The 25,308-nt window shown below is 44.9% G+C and overlaps 2 protein-coding genes across 2 annotated transcripts in view; both read right to left on the bottom strand.

Moving 5' to 3' along the window:
- Positions 1 to 7,214: 7,214 nt before the first annotated feature.
- On the bottom strand, positions 7,215 to 18,116 carry ST6GALNAC4 (ST6 N-acetylgalactosaminide alpha-2,6-sialyltransferase 4). Its single transcript, XM_081967517.1, has 6 exons — positions 18,053 to 18,116; positions 14,747 to 14,811; positions 13,928 to 14,113; positions 12,409 to 12,821; positions 10,676 to 10,783; positions 7,215 to 9,668 (listed from the first exon to the last, which is right to left on the bottom strand). The coding sequence occupies exons 2-6, from the start codon at positions 14,756 to 14,758 to the stop codon at positions 9,479 to 9,481; spliced, it is 909 nt and encodes a 302-aa protein (XP_081823643.1). The 5' UTR covers positions 14,759 to 14,811; positions 18,053 to 18,116; the 3' UTR covers positions 7,215 to 9,478.
- A 6,424-nt stretch (positions 18,117 to 24,540) lies between these two features.
- Positions 24,541 to 25,308, bottom strand: part of PIP5KL1 (phosphatidylinositol-4-phosphate 5-kinase like 1) — a 10,482-nt gene continuing 9,714 nt past the window's right edge. The window contains exon 10 of the mRNA XM_081967023.1: positions 24,541 to 25,308. This exon is cut by the window's right edge and continues 497 nt beyond it. Within this exon, the coding sequence (XP_081823149.1) occupies positions 25,289 to 25,308 (20 nt within the window). The 3' untranslated portion in view covers positions 24,541 to 25,288.

Below are 25,308 nucleotides of genomic sequence, written 5' to 3'. Positions count from 1 at the left end.
AGGAAGGAAGGAAGGAAGGAAGAGGGAGGTTGGGAGGGAGGGAAGGAAGAAAAGGAGGAAGGAAATAACAGTAAGAAATCATATAACAGAGTTTAAAGAGACCTTGGAGGTCTTCTAGTCCAACCATACTCAAACAGGAGACCCTACTATTCAGGACAAGAAAGAAAGAGAGAAAAAAGAGAGAAAGAAAAAAAGAAAGAAAGAAAGAAAGAAAGAAAGAAAGAAAGAAAGAAAGAAAGAAAGAAAGAAAGAAAGAAAGAAAAAAGAAGGAAGGAAAGAAAAAGAGAGAAAGAGAGAGTGGAAGGAAGGAAGGTGGGTGGGTGGATAAGTGGAAGGAAGGAAACAAGAAAATAGAAATAATAGAAATAGAAATAATAGAAATAGAAATAATAGAATTAGAAATAATAGAAATACTAATAATAGAAATAGAAATAATAGAAATAGAAATAATAGAAATAGAAATAATAGAATTAGAAATAATAGAAATAGAAATAATAGAATTAGAAATAATAGAAATAGAAATAATAGAAATAGAAATAATAGAAATAGAAATAATAGAAATAGAAATACAGAAATAGAAATAATAGAAATAGAAATAATAGAAATAGAAATAATAGAATTAGAAATAATAGAAATAGAAATAATAGAATTAGAAATAATAGAAATAGAAATAATAGAAATAGAAATAATAGAATTAGAAATACAGAAATAGAAATAATAGAATTAGAAATAATAGAAATAGAAATAATAGAAATAGAAATAATAGAAATAGAAATAATAGAAATAGAAATACAGAAATAGAAATAATAGAAATAGAAATAATAGAAATAGAAATAATAGAATTAGAAATAATAGAAATAGAAATAATAGAATTAGAAATAATAGAAATAGAAATAATAGAAATAGAAATAATAGAATTAGAAATACAGAAATAGAAATAATAGAATTAGAAATAATAGAAATAGAAATAATAGAAATAGAAATAATAGAAATAGAAATAATAGAAATAGAAATACAGAAATAGAAATAATAGAATTAGAAATAATAGAAATAGAAATAATAGAAATAGAAATAGAAATAATAGAATTAGAAATAATAGAAATAGAAATAATAGAAATAGAAATAATAGAATTAGAAATAATAGAAATAGAAATAATAGAAATAGAAATACAGAAATAGAAATATTACAATCTCTTCTCCCTCCGCAGTTGATCTGGGGGAAGATCAATCAACCACTTGAAGCAAAAAAGACTTCATTGGGCTAAGTTTCCCAACATCCCCCATACCCCCTTTCTCACTGCATCCATCTTAAGCCAAGCTGCTGGCTCTCTGAAGCGGAGAGAGTGCCCGGCTCTTAAGCCCGCCAGGAAATGCCCAGGCAGCTCTCATTAGAGGCCATCAAAAAAAAAAAGCTGAGCCTCTGACCCAAAAGAATTCTCTCACAATCTGGAGAAAACGGGGAGACGGGGAACGCCATACCCCAATCATTGGGGAACCATCTCCCTTCCTCATCCCAAACTGGCATTCAATCCACCCAGCCTCTTTTCGCTTGCCTTGGCAAACCCCTGCCCTCCTTTTTCTTCTGAATTCTGAATTGCAAAGAGGGGCGAGAGGGGTTTTGGAATTATTTTTTTGCATTTTTAAGGCTTTTCCAGCTGCAAATTTTGCCTCTTCTCCATCCACGACTCCCCAAAGACTCTATATCCTGACCCTGTTCCAACAGGAGAAAGAAAAATCAGACCAGGCAGTTTGGATGCCCAGGATCTGCCGGAGAACCGGCTTCCTCCAGTGGGTGGGGGGTTTCTCCCTTCCTGCAGCCCCCCCCCTTAAATCCAGGCTTCTGTGCAAGGCCCTGGCTTGGTTAACTCACCCGCTGGTCCAGGCACTCGGTTTCCCAGCGGAGCGGAGGAGTTAAAAGGGCGAAGACCAAACTGGCATTTTGGGGTTCAGGTGTGTCTCCAAGCTGGCTCCAAATTCCAGGAAGCGGAAGATGGGGTTGGGTCTCTCCTCTCTGACCCCTCCCCAAAACCCGGACCCCTGTTTTAACGGCAGTTTTAAGGGCAGTGGATCTTGGAGGAAGCTGTAGACTGGAGCATCCAGCGAGAAAATTTGGCAGGCTGAATTTTTCTGGGTCCTAGTGTGTGTCTTTTTCCCCCTCGGTTTCCCACTTTTTCTTCTTCCTCCTTCCCTTCCTCCTCCTCCTCCTCCTCCTCCTTCTCCTCCTGCTGTGCCCTGATCCAATTTCAGCAGTGTCCAAAAAGGAAATGCCAAAGACTGGCCTTACAAGGGATGGCAGCTGTCGGGGATGTGCAGAGAAGATGGCCAGCTTGTTCCCAGCTTTTCGGCTCCTTTTTTCTCTCTCTCTCTCTTTCCTCTGTTGGAGGAAAGGATTTCGGTCTGACGCAGATTGGGGATGGGTTGATATCAAAACGATGCCAAGCAGTTATGTCGAGAGCCCTGTGCGCTGAAGTCACGATAAGCCACATTGGTGGGTTTTTTTTTCCTTCCCCCCCAAGGAATTCAGAATCTGCTCTCTCTTTCTCTGGATCTCTGCAGCCCATTTAGAACGGATCGGGGTTACTCGACGTGCTAAATCAGTAAGTAAGGTAAATGAAGGAAGGTTCTACATTTAGGCAAGAAAAACCCAATGCACAGGTACAGTAGAGGTGGCACCTGGCTCAACAGTAGTAACTGTGAGAGGTCTAGTGGACAACCATTTAAATGGGAGCCAGCCGTGTGCAGCAGCTGCCAAAAAAGCCAACACAGTTCTAGGCTGCATCAACAGAGGGATGGAATCAAGATCACATGAAGTGTTAATACCACTTTATAATGCCTTGGGAAGGCCACACTTGGAATACGGCATCCAGTTTTAGTCGCCACGATGTAGAAAAGATGTGGGGACTCTGGAAAGAGTGCAGAGAAGAGCAACCAAGAGGATTAGGGGACTGGAGGCTAAAACATATGAAGAACGGTTGCAGGAACTGGGTATGTCTAGTTTAATGAAAAGAAGGACTAGGGGAGACATGATAGCAGTGTTCCAATATCTCAGGGGTTGCCCCAAAGAAGAGGGAGTCAAGCTATTCTCCAAAGCACCTGAAGGCAGGACAAGAAGCAATGGGTGGAAACTAATCAAGGAGAGAAGCAACTTAGAACTGAGGAGAAATTTCCTGACGGTTAAAACAATTAATCAGTGGAACAGCTTGCCTCCAGAAGTTGTGAATGCTCCAACACTGGAAGCTTTTAAGAAGATGTTGGACAATCCTTTGTCTCATCAATATTCTAGTCCTCATGGTCCATAATAAAGAGCTAATTCAAGATGGACTAACAGCCTGTTGCCTACATGGCAGTTTTTTTCTTCTTCTTCTGGCTGAAAGACTGAAATCCTTTGGCAGAAAATGGGTTATAAGTAACCCTGGGGAGGTCCGTCGTAACTTCAGATGGTCATTAAGCGACTCATCGTGAGTCGAGGACTACAGCCTCCTGGTTATTAAAGCTACTAGACACTCCTAGACTTGAAACGCTGCATTTTCTGGATCTTCTTAAATTTTCTTGCGAGGCAGAAAAATAGAATTGGAAGGGACCTTGGAGGTCTTCTAGTCCAACCCTCTGCTCAAGCAGGAGACACTATACCATTTCAGACAAGTGGCTGCCCAGTCTCTTCTTAAAAACCTCCAGTGATGGAGCGCTCACAACTTCTGGTGGCAGGCTGTTCCACTGATTAATAGAAAAACAGACTTGGAAGGGACCTTGGAGGTCTTCTAGTCCAATTCCTTGCTCATGCAGGAAATTCCATTTCAGATAAATGGCTATTCAATCTCTTAAAAACCTCCCAGTGTTGGAGCATTTACAAGTTCTGGAGGCGAAGGCATTCCACTGATTAATTGTTCTCACTGCCAGGAAATTTCTCCTTAATTCTAGGTTGCTTCTCTCCTTGAATTAAGGAGAAATTTCATGACAGCTAGGGCTGTCTCAGACAGGAGGGGGGGTCAAGCTATTTTCCAAAGCCCCCGGAGCGTTAGACAAGGAACAATGGATGGAAACTGACCAAGGAGAGATTCAACATGGAAATAAGGAGGAATTTCCTGACAGGGAGAACAATCAACCCATGGAACAGAAGTTGCCTTCAGAAGTTGTGGGAACTTCATCACTGGAAGCTTTCAAGAAGAGACTGGACTGCCATCTGTCAGAAATCGTATAGGGGTTCCTGCTTGAGGGTGGGTGGGTTGGACTAGATGATCTACAAGGTCCCTTCCAACTCTATTCTGATTGATTCAACCTAGACATATGGAGGAATTTCCCGACAATGAGAACAATCAACCGATGGAACAGAAGTGGTGGGAGCTTCATCATTGGAGGCTTTCAAGAAGAGACTCTTGTCAGAAATGGCGTAGAGTCTCCTGCTTGGGGGTGGGTGGGTTGGACTAGATGACCTACAAGGTCCCTTCCAACTCTATTAATCTGTAAATCTGTTTGTAGAGGAATATAAGATTTTGGAATGTATATTTATTCTACTTATTCTACTTAACCTACAAATAAGGAGGAATTTTCTGACAGTGAGAACAATCAACCCATGGAACAGACGTTGCCTTCGGAAGTTGTGGCAGCTTCATCCCTGGAAGCTTTCAAGAAGAGACTGGACTGGCATCTGTCAGAAATGGGGTAGGGCCTCCTGCTTGGGTGGGGGGTTGGATTAGATGACCTACAAGCCCCCTTCCACTTTTGTTATCCTGTACTTAAATCAGTGGAACGATTTGCCCCTATAAGACTGTTGGAAAAATTTTTTGGGAGACATCTAGAAAAAAAAGCTCTTTTTTTTCTAGTTCAAAAAGGATTTGATTTCTATACCCTCTCCTCTGCACTCCAAATTCAGTTGCCATAGTAACCCTGGATCACTCCTTGTAGATCTCTGTGCTGGTTAAAATAGGCTCAGCAAGGGATTTTTTTTAAAATAATAATAATAATAATAATAATAATAATAATAATAATAATAATGAAAGCAAAGGCATTTTAAGCCCACAGTTGTAAACATCCAGTTTCACACAAAACCTATTGTTTAGAAAATCTTCTTGATTCAGAGATTCAGAGCTGGCTGCTCTTTAGAGGTTCCCGAAGAGCATATTTGTTTTTGGGGGGGTTGACCCAACGACACAATGCTTGCAAATTCCACATTTCAGACGCCAAAGGGAGGCCTTGTTCTGCTTCTTTTTAAGCTCCAACAAACGACGATCTGTTTCTCTGTGGGATAGGAATTATGAATTAGCGACGTCGGCTGCATATAAAGAGAATTTATATAAGATGTTTTATCGATGGCATCTCCCAGCAGCGAGGCTGGCAAAGATGTTTAAAGACAAACCAGCCAAATGTTGGAAGTGCCACCAGATATCTGGGTCTTACTATCATATGTCGTGGAAAAGCAAAGAAGCATTGGACAAAAATAAAGATATGGTTGGAAAAGGATGATAAAACAACGCATTGAGTTTAAAGCAGAAATATTTTTGTCAGGGATCCTGCCTGAAACTTACAACAGAGAAAGTATATATTTAATTGTTGGTGTATTGACCGCAGCTAGAATTGTATTTGCACAATATTGGAAAAGTGAAGAGATCCCTCTACCAATGAGAAGGGGATTGGGAAAATATTAGAATGTGCAGAAACGAATAGATTAAAACTAGCAATTAAGGAGAAGGAACAAACTAACTATTATATGATATGGGAAGCATTTTACCAATGGTTAGAGAATTAAAAAAGGAAATTGGAAATAAAGGAAGAAGATAACAGCAACAACAAAAAGACCATATGTTTCTCATCCCACCGCCGCAGCAAATTTGGCCCCAGCATTTTGATTTAATCTCTTTTTTTTTTTAAGACCAGAAACGAGGGAGCGAAACAGCTTCATAAATTCCTTTGGAATTTTGGAAGTAAACTTAAAGCAACCTTTAAACTCTTTGTCGCATTCCCCACCTCCCTCCCAAAAATTTCAGACGTTTGGGCAGCCCCGGGCAGGTTCCCCCCAAAAAACAAGGTCTTAATCAAAGATAATGGACATTGCAGTCCATTTTCCCCATCAAATCTTTCTGGCCTGATTTATTCAGCTGGTGTGAGCGAAATTTAAGCAATTCTTTTAATTCAATTTTCATTTCCAAAAAGCTAATGACTCAGACAGGGTTGATGCCAGTTTTAAGTAATATATTTCTGACTGGCAGCTTTTCATATTTTGCAAAAAGGAGGAGGAGGAGGAGGAGGAGGAGGAGGAGGAGGAGGAGGAGGAGGAGGAGGAGGAGGAGGAGGAGGAGGAGGAGGAGGAGGAGGAGGAGGAGGAGGAGGAGGAGGAGGAGGAGGAGGAGGAGGAGGAGGAGAGATTATGTTGAAGAAGGAAGGAGCAGGTGGAGGAGGAGGAGGAGGAGGAGAAGAAATTATGTTGAAGAAGGAAGGAGAAGGAGTAGGTGGAGGAGGAGGAGAAGGAGGAGAAGGAGGAGGAGAAGAAATCATGTAGAAGAAGGAAGGAGAAGGAGTAGGTGGAGGAGGAGAAGAAGAGATTATGTTGAAGAAGGAAGGAGAAGGAGGATGAGAAGGAGGAGGATGAGAAGAAATTATGTTGAAAAAGGGAGGAGGAGGAGGAGGAGGAGGAGGAGGAGGAGGAGGAGGAGGAGGAGGAGGAGGAGGAGGAGAGATTATGTTGAAGAAGGAAGGAGAAGGAGGAGGTGGAGGAGGAGGAGGAGAAGAAGAAGAGATTATGTTGAAGAAGGAAGGAGAAGGAGTAGGTGGAGGATGAGAAGGAGGAGGGGGAGAAGAAATTATGTTGAAGAAGGGAGGAGGAGGAGGAGGAGAAGAAGAGATTATGTTGAAGAAGGAAGGAGAAGGAGGAGGAGAAGGAGGAGGAGGAGAAATTATGTTGAAGAAGGAAGGAGAAGGAGGAGGAGAAGAAGGAGGAGGAGGAGGAGGAGGAGGAGGAGAAGAAGAAGAAGAAGAAGAAGAAGAAGAAGAAGAAGAAGAAGAAGAAGAAGAAGAAGAAGAAGAAGAAGAAGAAGAAGAAGAAGAAGAAGAAGAAGAAGAAGAAGAAGAAGAAGAAGAAGAAGAAGAAGAAGAGTACATTAATATAATGTACCTTTTGGTCAAATCAACAAAATTGCAACAAGAAAAGGCAAGTCCCAAGTGTAAAAAGCACTCAGAATATGGAATTGTTGCGTGCAAACCAGCTACGGTTCAACCGAACAATGATATAAGTTTGCAAGCCATGGTTTATCTCAGCCCCAGGAACTGTCTGCAAAACAACTGGAATACAAATAGATATGCACAAAAGCCCCAGCAACAAACCTTTGGTGCAAGAGTTTATTGGTTTGGCACTGATCCAAAGAGATTGGTGGCAGCCAAGAATGGAAGGAGAGAAACTGAGGAAGCAGTGCGGGGACAAGGAGTACGGATGTACGCAAGCGCAGGGACGCAAGCGCGGAGGGACATATGCATTGAGAAGTCCAATTTGCAGGAAGGGAATGCATGGGAAAGAAAGAGGAAGAGAGACAGAGAGAGGGAGGGAGGGAGAGAAAAAGAAAGACTGATTCCCAGCTGGCCTACTTCTTCCCCACGCCAAGTCCAATATCTTGGAGCTAAAATCAGAATGAATTTAGGTCGGTAGAGAAGGAAGGAAGGAAATAAAGGGAAGGAGAAAGGGAAGAAGGTGTGAGGGAGAGAAGGAAGGAAGGAAAGAAGGAAGGAAATAACGGGCAGAGGAAGGGGAGGGGAAAGGGGAAGGGGAGGGAGGGAGAGAAGGAAGGAGAGGAGGGAATGGGGAGAAGGAAAGAAGGAAGGAAAGAAAGAAGAAAGGAAGGAAATGAAGAGCAGAGGAAGGGAAGGGGAAGAGGGGAGGAAGGAAGGAAGGAAGGAAAAGGTGATGGGACGGAAAACAAACAAAAGTCAGAAGAATAAACCACATTTATTGAAAATGTATTTCTAAGCCACAGTTGAATCTCTCATGAGGGAACTTCAGGATTCTGCCCTAAATGCCCCCCTCCCCAAAGCTTCGCTTTACGACCAAGTGACTCACTTACAAGCTGCAGTGATTCGCTTTAGAGCCACGGTGGGAGGGCGGGGGAATCCTTTAGCCCCTGCCTTCCTTAGCCACGGACATTCCGCTCCTGAATGTGGCAGTAAGTCAAGGACCACCTATCCTGACCTCTGGGCTCAGGTGAGAGGTGAAGAGACAACTTGAGCATGGATGTTGTTATGGGAAAAGCCACCTTAGGTCTACCTAAGCTGTAAACAAGCCACTGTAAACTGGTTTAGTTAAAGTGCTAAGCATTCGGAGTCAGATTTTCGACTTTTACGTCCCAGTTTTCCTTCTATGGTTCTGCCCCCGAGTTGCAAACTTTGCCAAATTGAATGAGGGCAGGAGAGATGCAAACAGGAGGACATCCAAGTGGACTACCGTTTAAATAGGAGCCAGCCGTGTGCGGCAGCTGCCAAAAAAGCCAACACAGTTCTAGACTGCATCAACAGAGGGATAGAATCAAGATCACATGAAGTGTTAATACCACTTTATAAGGCCTTGGTAAGGCCACACTTGGAATACTGCATTCAGTTTTGGTCACCACGATGTAGAAAAGATGTGGAGACTCTAGAAAGAGTGCAGAGAAGAGCAACAAAGAGGATTAGGGGACTGGAGACTAAAACATATGAAGAACGGTTGCAGGAACTGGGTAGGTCTAGTTTAATAGAAAAGAAGGACTAGGGATGACATGTTAGCAGTCTTACGATATCTCAGGGGCTGCCCCAAAGAAGAGGGAGTCAAGCTATTCTCCAAAGCACCTGAAGGCAGGACAAGAAGCAATGGGTGGAAACTAATCAAGGAGAGAAGCAACTTAGAACTGAGGAGAAATTTCCTGACAGTTAGAACAATTAACCATCGGAACGACTTGCCTCCAGAAGTTGTGAATGCTCCAACACTGGAAGTTTTTAAGATGTCGTTGGATATCCATTTGTCTGAAGTGGTGCAGGGTTTCCTGCCTGAGCAGGGGTTGGACTAGAAGACCTCCAAGGTCTCTTGCAACTCTGTTGTTCTATTCTATTCTGTCTCTCGAGGCCTTCATTGTTTGCAATTGTGCCTTTTTAAGTTTTCAGGGCGTCAACATCCATTTCTTCTCCATTCAGCCCTGCGGAATCCGCCCCAAAACAGGAAGCATCTAACCCCTGGCCTCCAACTTGCGTTAGAGCGCTTCCTTTTTTTTTCTGTGCCAAAATATATATATAAATCATCACACAAAACCAGGCACAGAACAAATCATAATAAAAGAAGGAAAAAAAATCAGGAAGAATTTGCAGTCTCTCGATAGAATGTTAAAAATAGGGAGTTAAGAGAAGAAGATGGAGAGGTATTTTGTTCGTGGGGGGATGTCTCTCGCTGCAAACTTTTCCAACTTTCTGCAGTACCGTAATTTCTCTGAGCTCGCCACGTGGCAAAGTTTCCGCCGACAAATAACCCTTCCTACCCATCGGACCATGATGGATGAGTGAAGACAATGTTCCTTTTCTTTGCCCAGCGGGAAAAGATGGCTTTCTCGGTGATGAAACGGTGTGCACCGCGGGCAGCTCGTTCGTGGGCCTGGTACATCCGGCATTCGTCCAGTCGCCCCTTCTCAAAATAGTGATAAGGCACGGCCGGTTGGTTCTTCTCTCTGCCAATCGAAGGAGCCAAGTTTAAAGTTATATATATATCCCAGCCTGTGAAGAGCTGACATGCCACAGTGACATTCCACCAAACGCAGCTTGAAATAACTAGCTATTAATAAAACAAAAATATTGATTGAAGCCACAGAGAGAAAAGATTTTTATTTGTTGGTTATCCTTACCTGAGGAAGAGCCAAAGGTGCTTTTTCTCAAAAGGCAACTTTGGTTTTTCCTTGAAGGCAGTTAGCTTCTCACCTAAGAAGCTTCTTAGGGTCTCACCCAAGAAACATCTTCTGCTAGAACTGAAGAAACTTCTTGGATGAGAAGCAAAACGTCTTCAAGGAAGAACAAAGTCCAGTTGCCTTCTGCAGAACTGAAGAAGCTTCTTGGATGAGAAGCGAAACCTCTTTAAGGGAAAACAAAGTCCAGTTGCCTTCTGCAGAACTGAAGAAGCTTCTTGGATGAGAAGCGAAACCTCTTCAAGGAAAAACCAAGTCCAGTTGCCTTCTGAAGAACTGAAGAAGCTTCTTGGATGAGAAGCGAAACCTCTTCAAGGAAAAACCAAGTCCAGTTGCCTTCTAAGGAACTGAAGAAGCTTCTTGGATGAGAAGTGAAAGATCTTCAAGGAAGAACAAAGTCCACCTGCCTTCTAAGGAACTGAAGAAGCTTCTTGGATGAGAAGCGAAATATCTTCAAGGAAGAACGGAGTGCAGTTGCCTTTTGAAAAAAAGCACCTTTGGGACAAACATGACTTGGATGGCGGAGAATCTCCATAGAGATTTACCTGGGGAAGAGTTGATCCTTTGGATACGGCCTCCCCATCTTTGTGTCTTCTGGGAAATGAGCATTTTGGGATGGCATCATTTTTGGGAGAACATCTCCAAGATGTTCTCCACCTCTTCGCCCTGGCCACCAGAGCACAAAGCAGAGCCTCCCAAGATGTAAGGGATAAAGAGAAGAGTCTCATCTTCTCCTTTGGCTTCCCAGCTCAGAAGACCACCTCCAAATTACTTACTTGCAGTGGTTCTCGCTGACCATCCCGAAGACAAAAATCTGCTCGCACAACTCCATCGCCAAAACCATGGTGAACCAGCCGGTACTGAGAAAGGAACCGGATTTCATCCTGCGGGTCGGGAAGAGAAGATGCTGAGATACAATGTAAGGGGAACCAGGGAAAGCCCTGCCAGATGCAATGAAATCGAGTTTTGACACCCCTAGCTTAGAAGGATCTAAGAGAAGAAATTTGGCAGGAGTTGGTGCCTCAGCTGTCGCTGGAACTCAACCTCACGACGGCTTCCTTCCTCGCTTTGCTAGCCAAATCTCACCGGAAGCCGCTCAATTTCTTTCCAAGCTTCCCACCAAGAATGGAAGCTGGGAATTTCATCACGGAGCTTTGCTGCTCCACCGGGTTCCTCCCTTAGTGAGGAGGTTGTCATCCTCTCTCTCTCTCGAGAGAGAGAGTGGCTCGGTTGGCTGCGGAAGAAACAGGGAAAGGGGCAAAGTCAGGCGGGGCAGAACAGGGGAGAGGTAGAACATGGGAGAGTGGGTTCAGATGAAGACCAAGGCCCACCCCTCTCTTCATCCTAGGGCACGCAGGGAAGAATGGAGAAGAGAGCAACATGGGTTGCGTGGCTGACGAGGGAGGAAAGGGGCCCCGATTCCCTTCACACCTGGGGAATGGAGTTTAAAGGAGAGGCCAGTGGGAAGGACGGTTGTCGGGAACAAACACTGTTTAACTGCTTATCTGAGTTCCTGGCGTCCTCCCAACTGGTTTGATTTACCGTCCTGCTGCTTCACTTCTGGAACTCCTTCTCTTGCTTGCTCTACTCAATTAATTACCTTACTTTGCCTTGATGGATTTAGAGTTGACAGTTTTCAGCTTACGGCGTTTGGCCTGCCACACTTTCTATTATTTCATTATGCTGTTTCATTAGTGTAGTAATGGGGAGGGGGGGAAATAGAAAGGAGTAGAATTGTGGAATGTGTTGTTGTCATTCCTTTCTAGAAGCCCAAGGTCATCTTTTGTCTCCGCACCTCTGCACCTGACCGGAACCAACTGGGTGGAGATGCCAGCGTGGCCGAGGAAGATTGGACCATGTGATGGATTTATGGGTGTGGGGAAAATATCATGAACTTTCAACTGGGTGGAATCCCAGGAAGTTTTCAGGTTTGGGATTCCACAGTTCGATGCCAACGTGTCTGTCTTATTAAATTGGAATTTTAAGGATAGCTTTGACTTGGACTTGAGAAGGAATGGAGTTTCCCTTCCCCCTCGATCGAGGTGTGGATCGTCGCCTCTCCTTGTTAGCATATCTCCGATAAGAAATAAAAACCGATAACATGTTCCAATTAAAACAAAATTTAATATGAAAATAAAAATAAACAAATCTATCTAATTGTTACATTTTGGCAAGAGCAATTGTCGCCCACCTTCTTGGCAGATGAACAGAAGAACAGAAATCTCTGGAATGTGTGATGTATTAAGAAACGTGTTAAGAAGCATGCGCAGTAAATCATTGCTGATAAGGCCTATGACCTGCGCAGTAACTCTTCAGTTCAGCTAGCAAACAATTAACGCAGTGACAGGACTCTGATTTAATTCTGCATGATATTTGGAACGCTGACACCGGCCGCGGAGTCGAAAGGGACGTTGGGGGCACGGTTGGTGTTCATAAAGGGTTCCCTGGCTGCGTTGCCTTCGTGCCACGCCCCAAGTCACCATGCCCCCCTCCCCTCCCCCCCGCTCACCTGTTTTTCCCCGTCTCCTGTTGGAAGAGTTCGTCGCAGCGGGCCATGGTTTTCTCGGTGAGCGTGTAGAGACGCAAAGCCGGGTACATCTCCTTGATCTTCACCAGGGTCCGATAAACCAAGCCGATTTTCTCACGGCTCATCAGCCGGGGAGGCCCCCAAATGATGTAGGTGGTGTCGCAGGATTGCTGGAAGAAATAACTATGGTTGCGTAGCAGCAAAGGGATGCTGGTGTGGGAGACCACGCGAAGGGTGCTGCGGCTGCCCACGTCTTCCTCGTAGCCCTGCGTGGGAGCCTGGTTCATGCGCAGGACGCATTCCTTGGCGTCAATCTCCATTCCCGAATGGGAGCCCAACATCTGCCCGGAACTGGATACCACGGCGCATTGACGGCACGGCACGTGAGCCAGGGGCTAACCAGAAGAAGAAGAAAAATAAAAATAGAAGAAGCGTAGAGAACGTAGCAAAGCATAGCATTGCTCTTTAGGCTTAAATTGGGGAGGGGGAATTCCTCTGCCGAGAGATTTTCTCCCCCACGGCAGGTTTCATTTCACCGGGGGGAAATTTCAGTATCCCAGAAGCAAAACCCTTTCATTGTTCAGTTTCCGACCCCCATCTTTTTCTCCGAATGGGCTTGGCCACATAGAATTAAGTCAGTTCTGAATGGCTGTGTAATGTTAGGAGCAAAGCTTCAAGAGCTGTGGTTTTCCACTCCCGGAATTCATGCTGTCAGGGGAATTCTGGGAGCTGACGTCCACTCCACGCATCTTAAAAGTTGTTGAGGGTCAGGAACACTGCTGAAACCAGTGGACTTCAAATTTCGTAGGAAGGAAGGAAGGAAGGAAGGAGGGAGGGAGGGAGGGAGGGAGGGAAGGAAGGAAGGAAGGAAGGAAGGGGAGAGTGAACAAAGAATTACTTTTGATACTGAAAAAGAGAAGAAAGAAAATAATGAAAAAGAAACAAAATATATAAAGATTGGATGGATAGATGGATGGAAGGATGGAAGGAAGGAAGGAAAGAAGAAAGAAAGAAAGAAAGAAAGAAAGAAAGAAAGAAAGAAAGAAAGAAGCGAGGGCCTAAAGAATTACCTTTGATACTAAAAAAGAGAAGAAAGAAAATAATGAAAGAGAAACAAATATATGAAGATTGGATGGATGGATGGAAGGAAGGAAGGAAATAAGAAAGAAAGAAAATGCACAAAAATAGAATAGACTATAGAAAGAATAGAATAGAATAGAATAAATGCAGAAAAAATAGAACAGAGTAGAATAAAGAAAATGCAGAAAAAATAGAATAGAATAAGGAAAATGCAGAAAAAAATAGAAAAGAATAGAATAGAGAAAATGCAGAAAAAAATAGACTACAGTAGAATAGAGAAAATGCAGAAAAAATAGACTACAGTAGAAAAGAGAAAATGCAGAATAGAATAGATTATCTAGGGTTTTTTTGGCTGCAAGGGCTTCCTTGGCCCACTTCGCATCTAAACTGCCTTTCTTCCTAATCTTGAGATCCGACTCACCTTTCCATCTGGAACGCTGATATAGCCCTCAAATCGGGCAGTTTTAAAACTCTGTGCCAGCCTGCCCTCCTTTCCTTCTCTAGGCTGGCAGCTAAGCCAGCACAGGGAGCTACAAAGGCGTGGGCACAACAGGAAGTAAGCGATGCCGCAGGCAGACAAGACAACGAGAGTGAAGAAGAGGCGAGGCTGCAAAAGAGAAGCTGTGTCGATAAACCGATAGATACCCAGACGCAGGCAGGATTCAACCGTACAGAGCTAACAGAGCTGGAAGGGACCTTGGAGGTCTTCTAGTCCAACCCCCTGCTTAGGCAGGAAACCCTACCCCACTTCAGACAAATGGCTATCCAACCTCTTCTTAAAAACTTCCAGTGTTGGGGCATTCACAACTTCTGGAGGGAAGCTGTTCCACTGATTAATTGTTCTCACCATCAGGAAATTTCTCCTCAGTTCTAAGTTGCTTCTCTCCTTGATTAGTTTCCACCCATTGCTTCTTGTCCTGCCCTCAGGTGCTTTGGAGAATAGCTTGACTCCCTCTTCTTTGTGGCAACCCCTGAGATATCGGAAGACTGCTATCATGTCTCCCCTAGTCCTTCTTTCTATTAAACTAGACATTCCCAGTTCCTGCAACCGTTCTTCATATGTTTTAGTCTCCAGCCCCCTAATCATCTTTGTTGCTCTTCTCTGCACTCTTTCTAGAGTCTCCACATCTTTTCTACATCGTGGTGACCAAAACTTGATCCAATATTCCAAGTGTGGCCTTCCCAAGGCATCACAGAGCCCTGCAGATCTCTAGGAATGTCAGAGTTATGGGATACTTACAAGCACTTGCATCCTTTACGGAGTTTTCAGCCATGTATCTGGCTTGGATGTCTGGGGCAACAGCCCTACAAAGAGATAAAGACAGGTGAGCGATTCCAGAGGTGACTTTCCCCATTGCTTACAAGATGCTCGATCATCCAGGTCTTGCTTGTTCCAAAAAAAAAAAAAAAAAAAACAACTGGACTTTCCTGCGAGGTTTTTTTTTCTTTGAAAACATTTCGCTTCTCATCCAAGAAGCTTCCTCAGTTCTAACCTGACCGCTGGGGAAACCGAAGGATTTATTGAATGGAAGAAAAACAAACAAAGAAGAAAGTCCAAGGATAAAAGCACTTTTGGGACTACTTTTCCGTGTGTTCAGCTGAGGCCTTAACAGATCGGTATCCTCAGAAACTAGTCACAACATTAAGAAATTTCAGCTATTAAAGATGGTGGCACAGTGGTTAGAGTGCGGTACTGCAGGCTACCCCTGCTGACTGCCGGCTGCCTGCAATTTGGCAGTTCGAATCTCACCAGGCTCAAGGTTGACTCAGCCTTCCATCCTTCCGAGGTCGGTGAAATGGGGAGTCAGATTGTTGCGGGGCAAGAGGCTGACTTTGTATATCACTTAGAAAGGGCTGTGAAGTGCTGTTGTTATCTAAGCAATATGGTGGCACAATGGTTAGAATGCACTAAAGGTAAAAGTTCCCCTCGCACATTTGTGCTAGTCGTTCCCGACTCCAGGGGGCGATGCTCATCTCCGTTTCAAAGCCGAAGAGCCAGCACTGTCCAAAGACGTCTCCGTGGTCATGCGGCCGGCATGACTCAATGCCGAAGGCGCAAGGAACGCTGTTCCCTTCCCACCAAAAGTGGCTCCTATTTTTCTACGTGCATTTTTTACGTGCTTTCGAACTGCTAGGTTGGCAGAAGGTGGGACAAGTCACGGGAGCTGACTCCGTTACGCGGCGCTAGGGATTCGAACCGCCGAACTGCTGACCTTTCTGACCGAAAAGCTCAGCGTCTTAGCCCCTGAGCCACCCCGTCCCCTTGGATGCAGTAGTGCAGGCTAATTCTGCCAGCAGTTCGATCCTGACCAGCTCAAAATTGACTCAGCCTTCCGTCCTTCCGAGGTGGGTAAAATGAGGACCCAGATTGTTGGGGGCAAGAGGCTGACTCTGTAAACCGCTTAGAGAGGGCCGTAAAAGCACTGTAAAAGCGGTATATAAGTGCTATTGCTATTTCGGTGTGCCACACAAGTTGCCAGAATCAGGATGTTTGTTTTGTTTAAAGCCATAAAAGAATGGACTTGTTTTAGCTAATCACCCGCAGCCAAATTGGTAATTTCATTATCAAGAGAGAGAAAAAAAAGTGTGATTTTGCAGGCCTCGTTTCCAAACTAACTTTCTTAACTCCCTGTAGATTTCATCACAACGCCAGCTCTGTTGTAACTAGTTGACAACGAGAGAAGCACAAAACTATTCCACCCATTTTTTCCCCTCCCCTGACAACTACGCTAGTTTAATATTGACTTAACGGATGATTAATGAAGACGGTTGGCCAATTCTGAAAGCAAGACGGGGTAATTTTAACTTGGCCCAAGCGTGATCCATTCAGGGGTAGAAAAACAGGCTACGTTTTCTGCCGGTTAAACCAAGATTCCCAGCAAACCCTTCTCTTCCCAGCAGAGTACAGCAAAATGCTTCGATTGAGATCTGCATACGTGGGACTGATTGGGGTAGATTGTAAGGGTGACACCGAAATATAATTTTAGGTCATTTTATCCTATTCTATATATTTATGTATTGAATTACATTGTATCTTATTCTATAACTTTTGTGTTTTACCCTACTCTGATTTTAAATTGTTTGTATAGGTTTTTACTGGCGAGATGTGTTCGAACCTTGTGCTTTGATATGGCCTATATAGGCTAATCAATAAAGCTAACATATCCCAGCAGAGGATGCTAGGAATTGTAGTCTGTCAACATCTGGCAAGCCACAGGGGGTCCACAGCTGTTCCTTAAGAGAAGAGCCATGGATTAGAACCCCTCTTCAATTAGGAATAATTTTGTCCCCTTCTCTAACAAATTTAAAAAAATCAACCTAACAAGGATTTCACCGCTTAAATTGATCCGCAGTTCGACAGTTCAAATCTCACCGGCTCAAGGTTGACTAAGCCTCCCATTCTTCCGAGGTGGGTAAAAAGAGGACCCAGATTGTTGGGGGCAAGAGGCTGACTCTGCAAACCGCTTAGAGAGGGTGGGAAGCGGTATATAAATCCATGTGCTATTGGGAAGGAAGGAAGGAAGGAAGGAAGGAAGGAAGGAAGGAAGGAAGGAAGGAAGGAAGGAAGGAAGGAAGGAAGGACCGTGGTGTCACAGTGGTTAGAATGCAGTATTGCAGGCTAATTCCGCCAGCAGTTCGATCCTGACCGGCTCAAGGTTGTCTCGGCCTTCCAACCTTCCGAGGTGGGTCAAATGAGGATCCCAGATTGTTGGGGGCAAGAGGCTGACTCTGTAAACCGCTTAGAGAGGGCTGGAAAGCACTGTGAAGCGGTATATAAGTCTAAGCGCTATTGTTATCTTCCTTCCTTCCTTCCTTCCTTCCTTCCTTCCTTCCTTCCTTCCTTCCTTCCTTCCCATAACTCTGCCCACTGCCAGCAGTCCGATCCTGACAAGCTCAAGGATGACTCAGCCTTCCATCCTCAAATGAGGACCGATTGTTGGGGGCAAGAGGCCGACTCTGTAAACCGCTTAGAGAGGGCTGTAAAAGCACTGTGAAGCGGTATATAAGTCTAAGTGCTACTTCTATTACTATTAACCACCCAGAATCCAGAGCTGAAGGCCAGGCAGGCAGAAGGGCGAAGAAAGGACGCTCTGTACATGCCCCAGAGTCTCCTCCGAGGGACAAAGTGCAGGGAGGGGAAAAGAGGTTCCCCCTTCGCAGGATGGCAGTGGGGAAAAGAGACAACCCCCACACACACACACAAATCTATCTGCGCGATTCATTCCTAGCAGGCGGTCGCGGGAGTGGGGGAGGAAAGGATGGGAAGGGCAAGCGAGAGCATCGGAGCCCGTGCCAAGGGAAAAGAGGGCGCCAGAGGGAACGCGCAAAGGAGCCCGAGGACGCGGCGGGCAAGCCTTTTTTTGCCAGCCGCGCGCGCCCCAGGGGGACCCGCGAAGTGCCAAGGGAAAAGGCGAGGATGGCAAGGCGGGGGAGGGGGGGTTTAAGAGAGTCGTTGGGCGTCTCTCTTTGCCTTCCTTGGAGGGTCACCCCGGGGGCTTCTCCCGGCTCCAGGCAGACGGGCCTGGCTCGCCAAGCAGCCACTTACCAGCTTGGCCAAAGGAACCCGCAGCGTTAATCTCCAGCTGCCCGAGCTGCGAACCCTTTAAGAGCTCTGCAAAGAGGCGCAGGCTCCGCCTCGGACCCCCCCCCCCTCCCCCGCCCCCCACGTCCCACCCACAGCCCGCCAGCGCCCTCCCTGCCAGTCGGGAGGCGGTTCCGGGCTCACCCACCCCTCCACGCGGTGCCAGGGCGCAGCGGGCAATCGGTGCGCGCTCCGTGCCGGTTTTTTTCTTCCGCGGAAGGGTTGGTTAAGGTCTCATGCCTGGGTGGGGGTGGGGGTGGGGGGAAGGGACCAGATTTAGGGGCGAGTAGGCAGGAGACAGACAGACAGACAGAGTTTGGCCAAGCACCAGCCTGCCACGCAGCATGGAAAGCCAAGGGGCTTCAAAGCCACCATTCCTGGTGCTGAAGCCAGGGGCCCAGTTCACACAAGACACTAAACTGGGGTGGGGTTGATAAGCTTGTGGTTCAGGATGTGTGCAGGTCTAGGGTTACATACTGCATGCAGTAGAATTCCTCTTCATTTGTCTGCTTGCTTGCATGCACTTCTGCAAGTGTCTGGTTGGGTCTGCAACCCAACAAGACAGACACAGACTTCAGAGGAGAATCAGAACTGCAGAAAAAACAATTACTACCAACCTGCCTTCCATTGAGGACCTGCACACTGCACGAGTCAAAAAGAGGGATGTGAAAATATCTACAGACCCCTCGCATCCTGGACATAAATTGTTTCAACTCCTACCCCCAAAACGACGCTAAAGGGCACTTCACACCAAAACAACTAGGCACAAGGACAGGTTTTTTCCTGAATGCCCTCACTCTGCTAAACAACTAATTCCCTCACCACTGTCAAACTATTCACTAAGTCTGCATTATTATTACTATTAGTCTTCTCATGGTTCCTATCACCCATCTCCTCCCACTTATGATTGCAGGACTGTAACTTTGTTTCTTGTATCCTTATGATTTATATTGACATTTATTATTTTCTGATTGCTTATTTGTACCCTAGGACTATCATCAAGTGTTGTACCTCTAGGATTCTTGAGGAATGTATCTTGTCTTTTTATGTACACTGAGACAATATGCACCAAAGACAAATTCCTTGTGTGTCCAATCACACTTGGCCAATAAAGAATGCTATTCTATTCTACTTTCTATTCTATTCTATTCCATTCCATTCTATTCTATTCTATTCTATTCTATTTTCTATTCTATTCTATTCTCTATTCCATTCTATTCTCTATTCTATTCTCTATTCTATTCTATTTTCTTTTCTTTTCTATTTTCTATTCTATTCAATTTTCTATTCTATTCTATTCTCTATTGTATTTTCTGTTCTATTTTACAATACAATACGATACGATACAATACAATACAATACAATACAATACAATACAATACTGTGGAGACTCTGGAGAGAGTGCAGAGAAGAGCAACAAAGATGATTAGGGGACTGGAGACTAAAACATATGAAGAACGGTTACAGGAACTGGGTATGTCTAGTTTAATAGAAAGAAGGACTAGAGGAGACAAGATAGCAGTATTCCAATATATCTCAGGGGTTGCCACAAAGAAGAGGGATTCAAACTATTTTCCAAGGCACCTGAGGGTAGGACAAGAAGCAATGGGTGGAAACTAATCAAGGAGAGAAGCAACCTAGAACTGAGGAGAAACTTCCTGACAGTTAGAACAATCAATCAGTGGAACAGAAGTTGCCTCCAGAAGTTGTGAATGCCCCAACACTGGAAGTCTTTAAGAAGATGTTGGATAGCCATCTGTCTGAAACGGTATAAGGTTTCCTGCCTAGGCAGGGGGTTGGACTAGAAGACCTCCAAAGTCCCTTCCAATTCTACTATTGTATTGTATTCTATTGTATTATTGTTTGTTTGTGTGTGTGTGTGTGTATGTGTGTGTGTGTGTGTGTGTGTGTGTATGTATGTATGTATGTATGTATGTATGTATGTATGTATATGTATTTGTGTTACAACTGGTATTATTTATTTATCAGCACAAATACAACACACACACACACAATTTTTTTTCAAAACAAACACAACACATAAAATCTTCCTTTTTTGCATACTATAGAAAATGTATCAGTTGGTTACAAAAGGCTTTTGTGCATCTCTTCCACAGTCATCAAGCATAATCCATATTAACTCAAGTATTTTAACTCAGATATTTATACATGTTACCATCACCATACCTCCATTTCCATTTGACTATAATTGTTTAAACGGCCTTCGTCATAAAATATACCAAGATTTAATACATAATCACATACTGGCACTTCATTTACTAGTTCTAAAATCCTCCAATAACACTGGATCCTTATGTCCTATTCTAGCTAAACATCCATAATATTTAATAACAAAGTTTTCTAAACCTCCTTTCCAAATCACTGTTTACAATTTACATCCAATTCCCTTATGTAGTACCCATGCCTATGCACACCTTATTATCATTTTCCCTCCTTTATTTAACTATAGCCTATATCATTACATTTTCCCCCTAGTATTCAAAACTTAACTCTTTTTTTGACTATATATATATCACAATTCGACATCCTCTTCTTACAGGAAACCTGGGCCTCCGCAGAGATACCGTTAGATGGTTATGGGGCTAACTCAATCCCAGCTGTCCCAAGCAAGGTGGGGGGGGGGAGAGCTAAAGGGGGCATTGTGACATTAGTTAATACATCCTTGCAATTTAAATGTGTATCACTGCCACCTTTCCAGCCATGGGTTGTGACTACCTTACTCTGATTTAAACAGGTGGAGATTTTGCTTTTGCATGACTTAAATGCTAGGATGGGGCCAAATGATCAAGCATTATTTAATCAATTTAAGATCCACTCTGATGAGAGAATGTACCAGGAAAACCTCTGCATTCCAGACAATTTAAATCTGGATGTGAGTTCCAGAAACTGTAGAGCTGCGTACATCTCTACTAAGGAATAAGTTTGAAGGATCTTACTTAGAGGGGTTTGAAACTTTGATTTCAAATCTGAAATCGCTTCTCACGAACAGATTACTAGCTCACTGCAAAAGGCCGGTGTCAAAAGACTAAAAAAAATGGCTTGATAAGAGATTGCGTGTAACTTAAAAGGATATCAATACATGAAGTATTGATGCCGCTTTATAATGCCTTGGTGAGGCCACACTTGGAATACTGCATTCAGTTCTGGTCGCCACGATGTAAAAAAGATGTGGAGACTCTAGAAAGAGTGCAGAGAAGAGCAACAAAGAGGATTAGGGGACTGGAGACTAAAACATATGAAGAACGGTTGCAGGAACTGGGTATGTTTAGCTTAAGAGAAAGAAGGACTAGGGGAGACATGATAGCAGTCTTCCAATATCTCAGGGGTTGCCACAAAGAAGAAGGAGTCAAACTATTCTCCAAAGCACCTGAGGGTAGAACAAGAAGCAATGGGTGGAAACTAATCAAAGAGAGAGAAGCAACTTAGATCTGAGGAGAAACTTCCTGACAGTGAGAACAATTAATCAGTGGAACAGAAGTTGCCTCCAGAAGTTGTGAATGCCCCAACACTGGAAGTCTTTAAGAAGATGTTGGATAGCCATTTGCCCGAAATGGTATAGGGTTTCCTGCCTAGGCAGGGGGTTGGACTAGAAGACCTCCAAGGTCCCTTCCAACTCTACTATTGTATTGTATTGTATTGTATTGTATTGTATTGTATATATAATATGGAAAAGTAAAAACGCCCCTTTTGAGGTTCACACTCACTACTTCAACAGTTGGAAGCCCAATATTAGACCCTTCTAAAAGAAAAGAAAAGTGTGGTCCTGAAGGAGTCTTGGCATAGATTAATTACATCAGTCAGGACAAAAAATACATCCCTTCTTGGGTACACCACCAGAGGATTGGGGAAACCTCCCCTACCCCCAACTAATCAGATACCGATTCATGCCTGGGAAGAATATTTTAGGGAGCTATATACAGACCCCGACTATGTAACCAAGGAGAGCCAAATTAGTTTGAACCAAACTTCTTACTGGCTCTCTGTTACACCAGAAGGGATATCCCGGTTGATAGGAGCCCTCAAGGCTAATAAGGCACCCGGTGCTGATAATGTCCTGCCAGAAATAATCAAAAAGAATGCCAGTTGTAAAGGAGGAGCCAACGTCATGACGTTACAGCGTGCGGTCTCGACACTCCGAGACCGCCGTTGATACTTTTGCCGCAGGACGGTCCATTTGGACCTAAACTGTCCCACAGAGATGGTGATCAGGAAGACGAAGCCTTGCTGGTCTCAGGGACACCGCAAAGTCCCTGATTGACCCAAGGGAAGCTCTTCAAGCCGGCAGTAAACAGGCAGCCCCAGGCTGATGAAGTCGGGATGGCTCCGGAAGGAAGGAAGTGAAAAGAGAAAGTGAGTCCATCTGGTGAGGTATTTTTTCTATTTTGGGAAAGACTGCCCAAAGAAACTTTTTTTAAAAGCCAAATTAGATCCTTAAGGCAAAGAAATTAAGCGGAGAAATTAACTTATATTGGATTGCATTGGAAAGCTTTTTGCTTTCTTTATAACTATATTTTGTGGATTGAAGTGCTCGCAACGTTTCTCGTTTCTCCTCTTAAAGTGAACGGATTAATTTTTCTTCTTCTGCTTTTTGTTACTTTATTTTTTGACTTCTGGATTAAAACCTTCCTTTTTATTTTAACAATTCTTCCTATTACTTGTTATTAAATTTCATTAAAGCACTTTGTTTCCTATAAGCCAGAGCTAAATATTAGAAAGTGAAAAGTAGCAACACTGCCACTTCTTCTTAGCTTGGTTCTCCAAGCCAATAGCTCTTGATGTTCAAGGTGTCCTTGGACCAGGTTTAACATTCAGAATCCAATTTCCTGACAGGCCCTGCTCAAAGCTTCAAGGGGGCCCATCAGCCAAATATATGGGGCTGATGGTGGCTCCTTGGGCATCTGCTAAGGCAGGGTCCCCATTCGGACCTCAGGGACCACTAAATTCATAATTTTAAATCCGATATGATCTGCCTAATGATGGCTGGGTGGGTGTGGCTAAGTGGTCATGTGACAGGGTGGGTGTGGCCAACTCGATGTCGCTCACATTGAGGGGTGCCTCAACAGCCTCTATTCACCCCTCCCAGCCCCTCCTTTCCTGCCCACGCGGGCTCCTTCGGGCCTCAACAGGAAGCAGTTGCTGGAGCTAAGCAGCCCCCAGGAGAAAGAGTTGGCAAAACAGCTCAGTTCAAATTGGATCTGACCGAGAAAGAGGCTCAGCAGAAGCACCTGAGGACTAGGAGCATAGGCTTCCCAAGCAGAGGGAAGATTTGCGGGAGGGCAAGGCCAGGTGCTGGCGCCTGGAGGCTCAGCGGGCTGAGATGGTCAGCCAGTTCCAGGCCATAATGCAGTCCCACTGGATGGTCAGCCAGTTCCAGGCCATAATGCAGTCCCACTGGAACGAGGCCTTCCGGCTCTTCACCACCAGCAGCGCTTCCCTCCAGCCTTCGCCCAAAGCCCCCCACCAGGAGGCTGAAGGAGACCCCAAGTTAGAATTTCTGACCCCCTCTGACCCCCACAAAAAGACCCCGAAGGGGGAGACTCTCTGCAGCAACACAAGCGTCCATTGCACGTATCCGTCCCAGGGGACGTAGTTTGAGGACCCGATTTAGTGCAATATAAAAAATGGAAATAATTTTTCTGAGGACCACCAGTTGGTGACCGCTGTGCCAAGGTAGAGAAGCTGCCCAAGGGGGGTGCTGTCTATCCACTTGGGCTGTCCGAGTCAGGAAGTAGTTAGGAAGCTGAGCAAAGGAATGAAACAACTGCTCCTCACCTTTTTGGGGGTGAGCAAAAGCAAAGAGTAACATTTGAAGGAGACGAAGGCATGGTACGAAACTAGGGGAATGGCCAAAGAACTGCTTGTGGCCCACCAGCCGCAGATTTGGACAGTGAGGAGGTTGGGGAGGAAGCTGGGCCAGTCCTGGAGTCTGGGGAAGGCTCTGATGAGGGCTTTGTGTTGGAGGCAGAGAGGGGCCCAGGGCCCTCTGACAGTTATCAGCTGCCTTCAGAGTCAGACATCAGTGAGGCAGAAGAATAGCTGGAGCCTGTTCCCAGTGTGCGCATGAGCAGAGTGGCCAGACGAAGGGAACAGCTAAAGAACAGGGGTCGACTTGGGAGTAAGGCCACAGGTGAATGGCCCCTCCCAGAGGAAATGAAAGAGGAGCGAAAGGGGAGTGGAGATTGCAGGAGACAATTTGTTCGCTTCATTAGTTCCTGACTCTCCGAGTCTCCTTGCCAAGTTCTGCAGAATATCGGCCTGGCAGCTCTCCAAGCCAGATAAGGTCTGTGACTGTAAATCCTCCCTTGAAAGACTTTGCTGGAGGTGAAGGAGCAGAATTCACAGTCAATTAATAAAAGGGTTTTTTGTTGGGACAAGGAGTTTGCTTCATGCTCTTGGGAAGCCTCAGTCGGAAGAGAGCTCCTACAAAGTTAGCTTGGCAAAGAGGCCCCCATCATTCAGCATCCAGACCACCCCACAGGCCCCTTCCGAGACAGATGGATACCCCCCTGGGCAGGGAGGTCAATAGGGAAGAAGACTTGGAAGGGCCTGAAGCAAACCTTGGAGAACGTCCAAGGTGGGTTTTCAAAAGAACCAGTCCAGTCCTTTCTCTGGAAGCTCTTTTATTCTTCTCAATCCAAATTCTCCTCCCTTCTTTGCCCCTCGTGGATTTGGGACCTTAATCATTCGAGGAAGGAGCTCTTGATTCACCCCGCACCCGCCTGGATTGGGTTGGCCTACAGAGCACCAAGGTGGACCTACCAACTGTTCTTGGTCTACAGCTCCGGAAAGTGATGGTTTGCAGGACGCGGCTTGCTTGGGAGAAGGCTGGATGATGCCCCCTTGCGCTGGTGAGGAATTCAGTGCCACTGATTGCAATGTCCGTAGGGTTGAGGTGTCCACCTATCTTCCCCAAAGCCACCACCTAGATGTCCTCTAGAACTTCCATGCTTCATGGAAAACTGCCTCCCTCCGTTCCTTTCTGCCAAGCGGCCTATTTCTAGGGAAATTTCACTCAGCTCCATCTCCTAGGTAGCCAAGAGGTCACCACTAAAATCAGAAGAGGTGACTTGTGTCGAAAATGGAATACTGATCTGCAGGGAACCGGGAGAACTTACAAGAAGAGACGGGGAATACCGCCCTACATTCAAGCTACTCCTGGCCCACTGCCTCCTTTCCAGTTCATATAGTGTGGCTTTCCA

This window comes from Natrix helvetica, assembly GCF_964273705.1.
Source record: "Natrix helvetica genome assembly, chromosome: 15".
NCBI classification, from domain to species: Eukaryota; Metazoa; Chordata; class Lepidosauria; order Squamata; family Natricidae; genus Natrix; species Natrix helvetica.
The sequence above is the reverse complement of the archived record's forward strand: the minus strand, read 5'-3'. Positions and strand labels throughout refer to the sequence as shown.

What these genes read in the sequence shown, in the direction of transcription:
- ST6GALNAC4 (XM_081967517.1), bottom strand. An exon ending in TCAGCGTTCCAGATGGAAAG is followed by an intron (nt 12,822 to 13,927) that starts GTGAGTCGGATC and finishes TCTTCTGGTTAG; the next exon opens with CCCCTGGCTCACGTGCCGTG. An exon ending in GTCAGCGAGAACCACTGCAA is followed by an intron (nt 9,669 to 10,675) that starts GTAAGTAATTTG and finishes TTCGATTGGCAG; the next exon opens with AGAGAAGAACCAACCGGCCG.